Source organism: Hemitrygon akajei, chromosome 2, assembly GCF_048418815.1.
Source record: "Hemitrygon akajei chromosome 2, sHemAka1.3, whole genome shotgun sequence".
Classification (NCBI taxonomy): Eukaryota; Metazoa; Chordata; class Chondrichthyes; order Myliobatiformes; family Dasyatidae; genus Hemitrygon; species Hemitrygon akajei.
The window spans coordinates 141,580,879-141,595,098 of NC_133125.1; the positions used below are offsets into that span (position 1 = coordinate 141,580,879).

General features: G+C 44.1%; 1 protein-coding gene across 4 annotated transcripts in view; it reads left to right on the forward strand.

The window, feature by feature from the left end:
- clybl (citrate lyase beta like) overlaps window positions 1-14,220 on the forward strand; it is a 144,666-nt gene that overhangs the window by 89,746 nt on the left and 40,700 nt on the right. For all 4 annotated transcript variants that reach the window (XM_073028685.1, XM_073028693.1, XM_073028703.1 and 1 more), the window contains one exon: window positions 11,530-11,737. In XM_073028685.1, coding sequence (XP_072884786.1) covers window positions 11,530-11,737 — 208 coding nt within the window. The remainder of the gene's footprint in view (window positions 1-11,529; window positions 11,738-14,220) is intronic.

Here is a 14,220-nt window from a genome sequence, read left to right on the forward strand (position 1 = left end):
CAGCTGTTGAGCATCCTTCATTGTTTCAGGTTAGTCCAGAATTGGCACTTCGCCCATGAAATGGCTTTCTGGAGTTCATATCTGGACCTCTAGTAACCTTCTTGGTCGCCAGGCTTGAATGCCTCTGATCTGGCCCTTAGCAGATTGTGGATCTCAAGGTTCATCCAGGGCTTCTGATTGGGGAAGACTCTGAGTGATTTTGTGGTGTCAAATTTGTCTGCTTTAATAAAGTCCACAATAACCATGACGTATTCATTCAGATCCACAGATTAGTCCTCGAACGCAGTCCAGTCCACCAACTTGAAACAATTCCATAACTGCTCCTCTGCCTCCCGCGACCACCTCGTTGTTGTCTAATTTCTGGCGCCTTGCTATTTAACCTCTGCCATCTTCAGCGGGATCCCACACGAAGCACACCTTTACCCGCCCCCCCAGTATTTGATTTCCCAGAGGTCGCTCCCTTCGTGATTTCCTTGTGCATTCCTCCCTCCCCGATAATCTTCCTTCTAGCACATATCCCTACAAATGACAGAAATGCTACACCTGCCCATTCACCTCTTCTCTTACATCCATCCAGGGTCCAAAACAGTCTTTCCAGGTGAAACAGCACTTTACCTGTGAATCTATTGGGTTCATCTATTGCATACGATGCACCCAAAGTGGCATCCTCTGCATTGGTAAAACCTGATGTAAGTTGGGGGTCTGCTTTGTCACGCACCTCTACTCCATCTGCCAAGAACGGAGTTTCCCAGTGGCCAACCATCTTAATTTTATCCCCATTCCATACAAAATGCCGGCCCATGACCTCCTCTTCTGCCACAATGAGGCCACTTTCAGGGTGGAGAAGCATCACTGCATATTCCATCTGGGTAGCTTCCAACCTGAACATTGATTCCTGCTTCCAGTATTCTTGCTTTTCTTCCCCTCTTCTTCTGTTCCCCACTCTAGCCATTTACCTCTTCCCCTCATCTGCCTATCACCTCTCCCTGGTGTCCCTCTTTCTTTCCTTTCTCCCATGGTCCATTCTCCTCTCCTGTCAAGTTCCTTCTTCTCCAGCCCTTCATCTTTCCCACCTACCTGGCTTCACCTGTCTTCTAGCTTGTCCTCCTTCCCCTCCCCCAACTTTTTATTCTGACATTTCCCCTTTCCTTTCCAATCTGACGAAGGGTCTAGGCCTGAAATGTTGATTGTTTATTCATTTCCACAGGTGCTGCCTGACCTGCTGAGTTCCTCCAGCATTTTGTTGCTGTCAATGGAAGTTATTGTCACAGTTGAGATAAAATGATAAAATATGCTTTATTGTGTATGAAGCACATTGGGGCATACTGAGATTTCAGAAATGTTATTCATAGAAACATAGAAAACCTACAGCACAATTCAGGCCCTTCGGCCCTCAATGCTGTGCCAAACATGTACTTACCTCAGAATTTACCTCAGGTTACCCATAGCCCTCTATTTTACTAAGCTCCATGTATCTGCCTCCACCACCATTGCCAGCAGCCCATTCCACACACTCACCACTCTACATAAAAAAACTTACCCCTGATGTCTCCTCTGTGCCTACTTCCAGGTACCTTAAAACTGTGCCCTCTTGTGCTAGCCATTTCTGCCCTGGGAAAAAGCCTCTGATGCCTCTCATTATCTTGTACACCTCTATCAGGTCACCTCTCATCCTCCGTCACTCTAAGGAGAAAAGACCGAGTTCACTCAACCTGTTCTCATAAGGCATGTTCCCCTATTCAGGCAACATCCTTGTAAGTCTCCTCTGCACCCTTTCTATAGTTTCCACATCGTTCCAGTAGTGAGGTGACCAGATCTGAGCACAGTACTCCAAGTGGGGTCTGACCAGGGTCCTATATAGCTGTAACATGATCTCTCGGCTCTTAAACTCAATATTCAATATTCTGTATGTGTTCAATGGGGTCTCTCTTCCTGCACCATAGCATTCGGGCTCTCACGACCAGACTATGTAACAGTTTCTTCCCCCAAGCTATCAGACTCCTCAATGCCCAGAGCCTGGACTGACACCTTACTGCCCTATTGTCCTGTTTATTATTTATTGTAATGCCTGCACCATTTTGTGAACTTTATGCAGTCCTGGATAGGTCTGTAGTCTAGTGTAGTTGGTTTTTTTTAACGTAGTTCAGTCGAGTTTTTGTACTGTGTCATGTAACACCATGGTCCTGAAAAACGTTTTGTCATTTTTACTATGCACTGTATAAACCCAAATTCCCTTAGGATCAATAAAGTATGTCTGTCTGTCTGTACTGTACCAGCAGTTATGGTCGAAATGACAATAAAAGTGATTTGACTTGAATATACTGTATGTGTTGGCCTCTACTGCCTCATCAAGAGGACATAAAGGATACCACGAATATGTTTGTAGAAGTTGAAGAATTCTCCTTCATGAAATGGAGCCAAAATTTATCCCCAACCAATATCATGCAACCTGATTATGTGCTCATAATCACACAGGAGCTTACTGTGCATCAATGGGATGCATATTTCCTTCAACAACTTGCTTCATAAAAAATACTTCAGAGTAATAGACACAAAATGCTGGAGGAACTCAGCAGGCCAGGCAGCATCTATGGGAAGGAATAAACAGTCGACGTTTCGGCCTAAGACCCTTCATCCAGTACACTGATGAAGGTACTTCATACTTGTTGCAAAATGCAAAGGCCACGACTGAAATGCAAGCCCTTCCATTGTCCGCAGTATAGTGGTGTAGAAGTTGCCGCATGGACCTCCTTGAGATGTAGCTCCCTTTAACGTATGTTTATTGAGTTGAGGCTCACATTTTCTGATCTGCTGTTAGAATTTGTTGAGATTGAGTGTGGTGTTTAGCTCTGACCTGTTTAATGCATGGTAATGTGTTAAGTGAACTGTGGCTATGCCAGGTGCCTGAGTTTGGAGCCATCTGCAATCTTGCCACACGAGAGAGAGATGCAGCTTGGTTCAATACAGTTTTAAAGATTTAATCCTTCCCTTCCAGGATAAAATGTCCTCGTTTATTTCTGCTTTTTGACTTTTCTCTATTTGTTTAATGTGGAATACTTTCTGCCTCCTTTTACTTGCCTTCTCAGGGTTTTGAAGACTCTGTTTTATTCCCTTCCCCCTCCCACCCCCCCACCCCCCCAATCTGGCTTTGTTTTTGTTCCCGACCCTGATCAATACATTAGCTGTAGGGTTTTCTCCCTCATGGAGACTGGACGCTCCTCCCCCTTTTGCTGTTCCTCTGTCCTTATAAAGCCAATCCATGTTTATTCCTCCCCTTTCTTATTCCTCCTCTTTTGCTCACAGACATTGTCACTGGTTTCTTTCTATAAAATACTGCGGTATTCAGGATTCCCCGTTGAGCTGCTACTGTATGCAGAGAGTGCCCAAAGGCGCAGCTACCTGAATTACTTTTAATTGTACACCACATAGTGAAGCTTCTTCAGGCTTTGATTCTGTTTGATTGATGCTTCAAGCCAATTGTCAGTGTAGATGATGGGATTAAGTGCCTCTTGAAGTGACTTTACATTTCTGTGAGAACAATGGAAAAAGAGAGGGAGAGAGAGAGAACGCAAGCACTTTCAGGAGTGATCACAGTTTCTTTAAAACAAAACTGGTGACAAATGCTTTGAACCCCAAAGGAGTAGTTTACAATATTAAAAAATGCAGGTGATCACCATCAACTTCACTGTGATTAGGCACATGTGATAAATTGGTGAATTGGTTTGTGAGTACAGTAAAAAACAGCGGAATCAGAATCACTGAAATCATGAAATTTATTGTTCTGCTTTGTCCTGCACACTGTTTATACATATAAGTTTATTACAGCAGTGCATTGAGATAGTACAAGGTTAAACAATAACTGAGTGCAGAACGACAGGCAAAAAATGAACAGTCAACTGTTTATTCCCCTCCATAGATGCTGCCTATCATGCTGAGTTCCTCCAGCATTTTGTGGGTGTTGCACAAGATTTCCAGTACCTGCAGAATCTTTTGTGTTACAGAATGCAGAATAAAGTGATACAGAGAAAATGCTGTGCAAGTGCACAATAAGATGCAAGGTCACGACAAAGTAGATCCAAGATTCCACCTTATTGTACTAGGGCACGTGTGGTGAATATTTTTGTGAGTGTGTTCCCTTGGACAATTTAAACGCTGGTCCAGATAGACTGGAAAGCCCAAGGGTTGGGACCGAAGGCGAGTTTCGTGCTGATTTTTCTCGCTCTCCCGCGATGTTCATTCATCTCTTGGCGGTGAACTGCTCCAGCTGCTGTGCTACTGAGACTGAGGCTTGGGGCCCACTCCGGCTGTGCCTGGGAGTGGATCTAAGGACTCAATCTGGTTCGGAACATCGACAGTGGTTTCTGTCATCTGCATGATTGTGAGTTTTTTCTTTCTCTACACAATCATTTTGGTCCATCTTTTTTTTAATTGTTGTGTTCTTGGGGTTTCTTGCTTTGTGGCTGCCTGTAAACAAACCAATCTCAAGGTGTAAAATTTATACATTCTTTGATCATTATGTACTTTGAATCTTTGAATCAAATTGGCGATAACCTTCTAAAAATTCTCTTGTGTGCTATGGTAATTTTGAGCAGAGATTATTATTGATTTGTGTATTAGTAACAATAATTATGGACTCTGGTGGAAGCGTCTCACTGCTCTCAGGTTGTAAACAACCATCCGCTTCTTCATTTAGCTTTAAAGGTAATCATTATGTATTTTTTACCGTGAGTGGGTTTTAAAGGATTGAGGGGCTGCACAGCATTCCGTGTGCCAACAAGATTTTTGTGCGTGCCATCTTAAGCACTTGTGCCGGAGGTTCACTACCTCTGCACTAGGGAAGCATTCAGTTATATTATAATAATGGGGTAGAAGCTATCCTTGACCGTGGTGGCACGTACTTTCAGGCTTTCCTATCTTCTGCCAAGCGGTGTCTTTGGTTCTGGTGGCTGCCTTACCGAGGCAGCAAGAAGTGGAGATAGAGCAATTTGATTAATGCAGTTTTGCACAATTATTCAGTGTTAATGAGCTGGGAATTCAGCATGGCAGACCCAGTTGTGGGAAGGGGTAGGGTATAGACACAAAATGCTGGAGGAAGTCAGCAGGTCAGGCAGCATCAATGGAAAGGAATAAAGTGTTGATGTTTTGGGCTGAGACCCTTCGTTAGGTCTGGAAAGGAAGGAAGAAAAAGACAGAATCAGGAGGTGGCGAGGGGGCGGGGAAGTGGTACAAGCTGGGAGGTGATGGGTGAAACCAGGTCCAGAGGAAGGTAGGTGGGTGGGGAAGGAGAGAGAAATGAGAAGCTGGAAGCTGATGGGTGAAACCAGGTCCAGAGGAAGGTAGGTGGGTGGGGAAGGAGAGAGAAATGAGAAGCTGGAAGCTGATGGGTGAAACCAGGTCCAGAAGAAGGTGGGTGGGTGGGGAAGGGGAGTGAAATGAGAAGCTAGGAGGAGATGGGTGAAACCAGGTCCAGAAGAAGGTAGGTGAGTGGGGAAGGGGAGAGAAATGAGAAGCTAGGAGGAGATGGGTGAAACCAGGTCCAGAGGAAGGTAGGTGGGTGGGGAAGGAGAGAGAAATGAGAAGCTGGAAGCTGATGGGTGAAACCAGGTCCAGAAGAAGGTGGGTGGGTGGGGAAGGGGAGAGAAATGAGAAGCTGGAAGCTGATGGGTGAAACCAGGTCCAGAGGAAGGTGGGTGGGTGGGGAAGGAGAGAGAAATGAGAAGCTGGAAGCTGATGGGTGAAACCAGGTCCAGAGGAAGGTGGGTGGGTGGGGAAGGAGAGAGAAATGAGAAGCTGGAAGCTGATAGGTGAAACCAGGTCCAGAGGAAGGTAGGTGGGTGGGGAAGGAGAGAGAAATGAGAAGCTGGAAGCTGATGGGTGAAACCAGGTCCAGAGGAAGGTAGGTGGGTGGGGAAGGAGAGAGAAATGAGAAGCTGGAAGGTGATGGGTGAAACCAGGTCCAGAAGAAGGTGGGTGGGTGGGGAAGGGGAGAGAAATGAGAAGCTAGGAGGAGATGGGTGAAACCAGGTCCAGAAGAAGGTAGGTGAGTGGGGAAGGGGAGAGAAATGAGAAGCTGGAAGGTGATGTGTGAAACCAGGTCCAGAAGAAGGTGGGTGGGTGGGGAAGGGGAGAGAAATGAGAAGCTAGGAGGAGATGGGTGAAACCAGGTCCAGAAGAAGGTAGGTGAGTGGGGAAGGGGAGAGAAATGAGAAGCTAGGAGGAGATGGGTGAAACCAGGTCCAGAGGAAGGTGGGTGCATGGGGAAGGGGAGTGAAATGAGAAGCTGGACGGTGATGGGTGCAAAAGGTAATGAGCTGAGGAAGAAAGAATCTGATAGGAGACGAGAGTGGGGAAAAGGGAGGAGGAGGGGCACCAAATGGAGGCAATAGGCAGGTGAGGAGAAGAGAAGGGCCAAGAGGGGAGCCAAAGTGGGGAATCAACAAAGAAAGAAGGGGGAGTGGTGAGAAATTACCGGAAGTTGGAGAATTGACATTTATGACATCAGTTTGGAAGCCACCCAAACAGTTAATCCTCCCTCCCCCACACACCTACCTTCCTCCTCGCCTGACTTCACCAGTCACCTGCTAGCTTGTACTCCTTCCCCTCTCTCCACTTTCTTATTCTGGCTTCTTCTCCCTTCGTCTCCAATTCTGATGAAGGGTCTCAGCCCAAATAACGTCGACTCTTTATTCCTCTCTGTAGACGCTGCCTGACCTGCTAAGTTCTTCCAGCATCTTGGGTGTGTTGCTCTGGATTTCCAGCATCTGCAGAGTCTCTTGCCTTTAGAAATAGGGTGTAATAATGATCATTAACAACTCTGATTAAATGTACATTCTGCAGTTGGGACAGTAAAGCTGTTTGGACAACTGTACCAATTAAGTAACGGCTGAAGGTCGACAACTAGCGTCTGTGAGAAGTGCAAATGTTTGTACAAGCTTTGCTGGTGTTGACAACAAACATTTCAAGTCTTCCAGTTTTAATCTATGCAGATTTTTGTCCTTCTTAATTATTTTTAGGGTTCTTAATCTGCTCCTCTTTCTTTCTTGATTGTGCATGCTCTTGAATAGATTTATTCAGCTGGTATCTTCTAAGTCTCACAGAAAGGCAGCTGAGTGTGAAACAATGACATCTGATCTGGCTTTGACACACCATTGGGAATGACTCCCCCACAAGACAAACCCACTGAATGATCAGCTCAAGTAAACACAGAGTTCGCGATTGGGAAAGGGTCTTCCACATGCCAATTTCTTTATGACCTGCTTCAAGCCAGTACTATGCAGAACTGGCAAGTAATATCTTACATGTGCACTGGGGACAGCAGTCGAGTGTTTATACATGGTATTTCTGTACTTTGGGTCTAGATGCGCCAAAGTGATAAACTGATAAATCATAGTGTCGCCAATATAATAAAACAGCCTGAAGTGCATTATAGAAGTTTTGACTAGAATGACAAGAAGAGTTTTTAAGGTAGATGAAAAGATGTCAGAATTTACTGTATACAATTCAGAATCTGGTGTGTTATCACTGACATATGTCATGCAATATGTTGTTTTTTTGGCAATGGTATAGTGCAATACATAAAATATACCATAAATTACAATAAGTATATATACATAGAGTATATATAGTAAAAGAAGTAGTGTAAAGATAGCAAAAATAGGTAGTGTTCAAGGGTTCATAGTTCAGAAATCTGATGGCACAGAAGCTGCTCCTAAGATAGTGAGTGTGTACTGCCAGGCTCCTATACCTCCTCCCTGAAGGATGGTAGTAATGAGAAGAGGGTGATAGAAGTAACAGTTGCTCTGTGTAAAAAAGCAAAATTAACATTTCAGATTGAATATTTAGGTTATACAACAAAGGTAGTCTCCTTCAGAAGCAATTCTTAAAGATCCATGGTAGTTTATTGTGTCCTGTTGCTGAGGTAGGGTTAGAGTTGTGCAGGTTATTTCAAGAACCCAGTGGCTGATGGGAAGTAGCTGTTCCTGAACCTGGAGATCTCAGAAAGGGAGGATTCGGATAGTAATTTGTTGCAATACACACTAAAGTGCAATAAAATCCCTTGCATTGCTTGTGTAAATCTCACAGTATAATCAGTGTGCATGGTTATTTGCCTGCTGAGTTCCTTCAGCATTTTGTGTGTGTTGTTTGTTTATTTTATAGTTTGCACGATTAGTGTTTTTCTGCACATTGGGTGTTTGACTGTCTTTTCTAAGTGGGCTCTGTTGGGTTTCTCTGTTTTGTGGCTGCCTGTAAGGAGGCAAATCTCAAGGTTGTATATAGTATACATATTTTAATAATAAATGTACTTTGAACTTTTAATAAATGCAATAATAAATACAGCAATGAGTGCCAAACATCAGAATAGCAGACAGATTGTAATGCAATCTGAAATGCTAAATTGACATTACTGAAATAATGGAGGGAAGTAGAACTAAGAGTCTGAGAACAAAGCAGCACTACTGGGAAGGGGACGTAAAAGAGGTGAATGGTTCAGAAGTCTGATGGGAGAAGACTTGGTGTGAGTTGGGATATGGCAAATAGTGCTGGATGAACTCGAGTAATCAGATGTTTAATCAGCCAGTCAGCTTTCCAAAAGCAAAGTTTACAAAAGTGAGTGAACAGTATAATAATTGCCCCCTCCACCCACCTTTTGATTCTGACATCTTCCCCTTTCCTATTCAGTTCCGATGAAGGGTCTCAGCCCAAAACGTTGACTGTTTATTAATTTCCATAGACGCTGCCTGACCTGCTGAATTCCTCCAGCATTTTGTCTGTATATCTTAATTGGAGTGTTTTTAACCTTTCCCTTAAATCACTAGGTTCCATGTGGAGGTATCTGAGGTTCTACTTCAGATACTCATTTTCAGTTAAGATACTCTGGAGGAGATTGGAAACTAGGATCACTGGGAAAAATAGAATCAGAATCTGAATCAGGTTTATTGTCACTGACATAGTAAGTAGTGAATTTTGTGACAGCAATGCAGTGCAAGCATAGTAAATTATGTCAATAAAAAATAAAATAAATAGTGCAAAAGAGAAATAGCAAAGTAGCGTTCGTGGGTCCATGGGCCGTTCGGAAATCTGATGGACGATGGACGCTGCCTTCTTGGGGCACTGTCTTTGGAAGATGTCCTTGATGGTGGGAAGGCTTATGCCCGTGCTGGAGACAGTTGAGTCTACAAGCCTCAGAAGCCCCTTACGATCCTGTGCATTGGAGCCTTCATACCAGACAGTGATGCAACCTGTCAGAATGCTCTCCACTGTAAATCTGTAGAAATTTGTTAGAGTCTTTGGTGACATACCAAATCTCCATGTACTTTTGGATAGCAGTCACCCGTAGAAAACACACCAAGCAAATTTATACACAGGAAGCTTCCTTTAGTGGTCTGGCAAATGGCCATGTTGTCTGTTTTACTGATGTTGGATAAGGGGGCAAATATTGGTGATGACTTGCACTTCATCTGTACTCCTATCTGAACTGTGACGTCCCCTTTAATTTGGGTTTCTCCCATATCTCGTACCAGAGCACTGACCCATCCACTGGTAGACTGACATTATAATTTGTCCTCTACTGTGCCTATTGTCTTGTTTATTAATTATTGTACTGCCTGCATTGTTTTGTGCACTTTATGCAGTCCTGTGCAGGTCTGTAGTCTTGCGCAGTTTTTATGTTGTTTTATGTAGTCTAGTGTAGCTTTGTGCTGTCTCGCATAGTCTAGTGTAGTTTTGTGTTGTTAGCACTAGGGTCCTGGAGGAACGTTGTTTCGTTTTTACTGTGTACTGTTCCAGCAGCTTATCGTCGAAATGACAATAAAAGCGACTTGAACTTGAGATGTGGGAGAAGCTACTTTGCACTTAAAAATCTCCCTCAAACAAAACTTCTTCAGTAAAGTCTTTCTCGCTTCATTTGTGCTTGGAATCTTGCTCTGTACCAATTGGCGAACATATTTCCTGCATCCCAGCCATGAATGCCCTTCACTGTAAAATACTTTGGAGCACAGTGCAATAGTTAACTTGATAATGGCATGAGAATCTGCTTCAGGCGAGATAAATACTGGCCCAGGATGTGAGCAGAGTTCTCCTCTTTGAAGTGGAATCTTCTGCATTCACATCGAGAACAGATAGGGCCTTGGTTTGCTATCTTGTACTTGGAATACAGTAGAGGTCTCAGACAACTGCAGGCCAGAGGAAATTATGGAGATAGGAGCAGTCGTGATGGGAATTGAAGCAAAATGAGTATGTTGAAATCAGGTGGTTACCAGGAGGAAGAGCAGGATTAGAAGCACAAAAATAAAGATTAGATTAGCTTTATTTGTCTTCAAAGCAGACAGTGAAATTGCATCAAATCAGCGAGGATTGCGCTGGGCATTTCTCAAGTGTCACACACTCCTGATGCCAGTATTATATGCCCAACTCTCACTAACATCTTTGAAATGCGGGAGGAAGTGGGAGCACCTGGAGGATACCCATCAGTTAAAGGGGGAACATACAAAGTCCTTACAGGCAGCAGTGGAATTGAACCCTGATTGGTGAAAGCTGGCGCTGTAAACCGTTACGCTTGAGGGTGATGGATGAGCAGTACGAGTGCAGGTGTGAGAGCAGTCTTTTGGATGACCTGAAGTCCGCACTGAGGGCAAAGTGGGAGCGAGGCAAGAAGCGTGTTAGATTAATCAAACCTCACGCCAGCTAAGTCACAGATGAGTTGAGGCAAGGGCATTATGGAAATTGGTGGTTTTGGAAGTGGTCCATAAGGTATGAGAGCAGAATTAGGCCACTCAGCCTATTGAGACTTCCCTGCCATTCAGTCATGACCACATTTTTCATCTCATTTGCTCGCTTTCTCCCCAAAACCCTTAACCCACTTACCAATTAAGAACTTATCAATTTCTGTCTTAAAATACACACAGTGACTTGGCCTCCACAGGTCTCTGTGGCAACACATTCCACAGATTTACCACCATCTGGATGAAGAAACTAATCCTCACTTCAGTTCTAAAGGGACGTCCCTTTATTCTGAGGCTGTGCCCTTGGATCCTGGACTCTTCCTCTAATGGAAGCATCCTCTTCACATCCACTCTATCCATGGAGTAAATTTCAATGGGATACCCCTTCATCCTTCTGAACTCCATCAAGTACAGGCCCAGAGCTTAAAATACTCCTTATATCTTTCATTCTCATGAACCTCTCTTGACCCTCTCCAGGTCCAGCAATTCTTTCCTTAGATATAGAGGGCCAGAAACTGCTCAAAATGTTTCAAATGCTGTCCGACCAGCCTGGTAAACCATCAGCATTACTTTTATTATTGCTTTTATATTCTAGTCCTCTTGAAATCATACTAACATTGCATTTCCTTTCCTTACTACTGACTCAGCTTGCAAGTCAACCATGAAGGTGGTGGATACTTTCAAAGATTCAGGCCTAGTCCTAACACTGATTACCTTTCCCTTTGAAAAGAAGGTAGTTAGTTTGTGTTTGGTCTGTCTTATCTTACTTTTGGCCTCAGTTTTAGTTATTCACTATTGTTCCTTTCAGACTTAACTCTGCCAAGACAGGCCACGCTCGTGGGCCTATGCTGTGCTGTCACATCTCATCCGGAGCACACACCAACCACAAGTATGTACCGCGGAGGGCTGTCCTTTACGTGCCCGGGAACGATGAAAGAAAACTCCAGAAGATACCCAATCTCCATGTAGATTGTGCTGTACTCGACTGTGAAGATGGAGTTGCATTAAACAGAAAGGTACTTTAAGTTTGAACATACAAATGTAGAAGCACAATACAATGCAGAATATTGCTAGTCAAAGCCTTCAGTTTCCCTTGGAGTTTAGAAGAATAACAGATTCCAACATTGAAACGTTTTGTGTTCAGATGGTTTGCCAGGGTAGAATCAAGGATCTCAAACACTGGAGAATGAACTCCCAATCATCTGGGAGCGTGTAGAAGGTCAGGAGGGGGAAGCTAGTAAAGGAGCTAGTGGGATAAGGAAAAACAAGGAATGGGGATGGAGGGGATGAGAAGGGAGTGGTTACTGGAAGTTAGAAAACTCCCAGCATATGTACCTCCTATTTCTAACGAAGTAGCCACTGAGTGTATGTTCATGATCTTCTGCTGCTGTAGCCCATCTACTTTATGGTTCAATGTATTATGTGTTCAGAGATGCTCTTCTACACACCATTGTTGTAACGTGTAGTTATTTGAGTTAAGGCAGAAGAGGTGTTGGAGTTGTTAAAATACATTAGGATGGATAAGTTCCCGGGGCCTGACGGAATATTCCCCAGGCTGCTCCACGAGGTGAGGGAAGAGATTGCTGAGCCTCTGGCTAGGATCTTTATGTCCTTGTTGTCTACAAGAATGGTACCGGAGGATTGGAAGGAGGTGAATGTTGTACCCTTGTTCAAAAAAGTTAGTAGGGATAGTCCGGGTAATTATAGACCAGTGAGCCTTACGTCTGTGGTGGGAAAGCTGTTGGAAAAGATTCTTAGAGACAGAATCTATGGGCATTTAGAGAATCATGGTCTGATCAGGGACAGTCAGCATGGCTTTGTGAAGGGCAGATCAAGGCTGATAGAGTTCTTTGAGGAAGTGACCAGGCAGATAGATGAGGGTAGTGCAGTGGATATGATCTACATGGATTTTAGTAAGGCATTTGACAAGGTTCCACACAGTACGCTTATTCAGAAAGTCAGAAGGCATGGGATCCAGGGAAGTTTGGCCAGGTGGATTCAGAGTTGGCTTGCCTGCAGAAAGGAGAGGGTCGTGGTGGAGGGAGTACATTCGGATTGGAGGGTTGTGACTAGTGGTGTCCCACAAGGATCTGTTCTGGGACCTCTACTTTTTGTGATTTTTATTAACAACCTGGATGTGGGGGTGGAAGGATGGGTTGGCAAGTTTGCAGATGACACAAAGGTTGGTGGTGTTGTGGATACTATAGAGGATTGTCTAAGATTGCAGAGAGACATTGATAGGATGCAGAAGTGGGCTGAGAAGTGGCAGATAGAGTTCAACCCAGAGAAGTGTCAGGTGGTACACTTTGGAAGGACAAACTCCAAGGCAGAGTACAAAGTAAATGGAAGGATACTTGGTAGTGTGGAGGAGCAGAGGGATCTGGGGGTACATGTCCACAGATCCCTGAAAGTTGCCTCACAGGTAGACAGGGTAGTTAAGAAAGCTTATGGAGTGTTAGCTTTCATAAGTCGAGGGGTAGAGTTTAAGAGTCACGGGGTAATGATACAGCTCTATAAAACTCTGGTTAGGCCACACTTGGAGTACTGTATTCAGTTCTGGTCACCTCACTATAGGAAGGATGAGGAAGCATTGGAAAGGGTACAGAGGAGATTTACCAGGATGCTGCCTGGTTTAGAGAGTGTGCATTATGATCAGAGATTAAGGGAGCTAGGACTTTACTCTTTGGAGAGAAGGAGGATGAGAGGAGACATGATAGAGGTATACAAAATATTCAGAGGAATAGATAGAGTGGACAGCCAGCGCCTCTTCCCCAGGGACCACTGCTCAATACAAGAGGACATGGCTTTAAGGTAAGGGGTGGAAAGTTCAAGGGGGATATTAGAGGAAGGTTTTTTACTCAGAGAGTGGTTGGTGCGTGGAATGCACTGCCCGAGTCAGTGGTGGAGGCAGATACCCTAGTGAAATTTAAGAGACTACTAGACAGGTATATGGAGGAATTTAAGGTGGAGGGTTATATGGGAGGCAGGGTTTGAGGGTCGGCACAGCATTGTGGGCCGAAGGGCCTGTAATGTGTTGTATTGTTCTATGTTTACTGTTACCAGACTGGCAATTCTCCTCTGACCTCTTTTATTAACAAGGTGTTTGTGCACCATTCTTTGTAAATTCTAGAGATTGTTGTGCTTGAAAATCCCAGGGAATCAGCAGTTTCTGAGATACTCAAACCTCCATGTCTGGCAACACCAATCATTCCACGGTCAAAGTTACTTAGATGACATTTCTTCCCCATTCTGATATTTGGTCTGAACATCAACTGAACCCCTTGACCATGTCTGCATACTTTTCAGCATTGAGTTGCGGTCACATGATTGGCTGATTAAATATTTGCATTAACGAGCTGGTGTACAGGTGTATCTGATAAACAGTCCACTAAGTGTCTTGCTCAGTTCCAGAACTGGGGTGTTCTACCAGATATCAGAACATTTTAGAAGATTCGCATCATAGAAGGAGGCCTTTCAGCCCCTGAATGAATTCCACAGA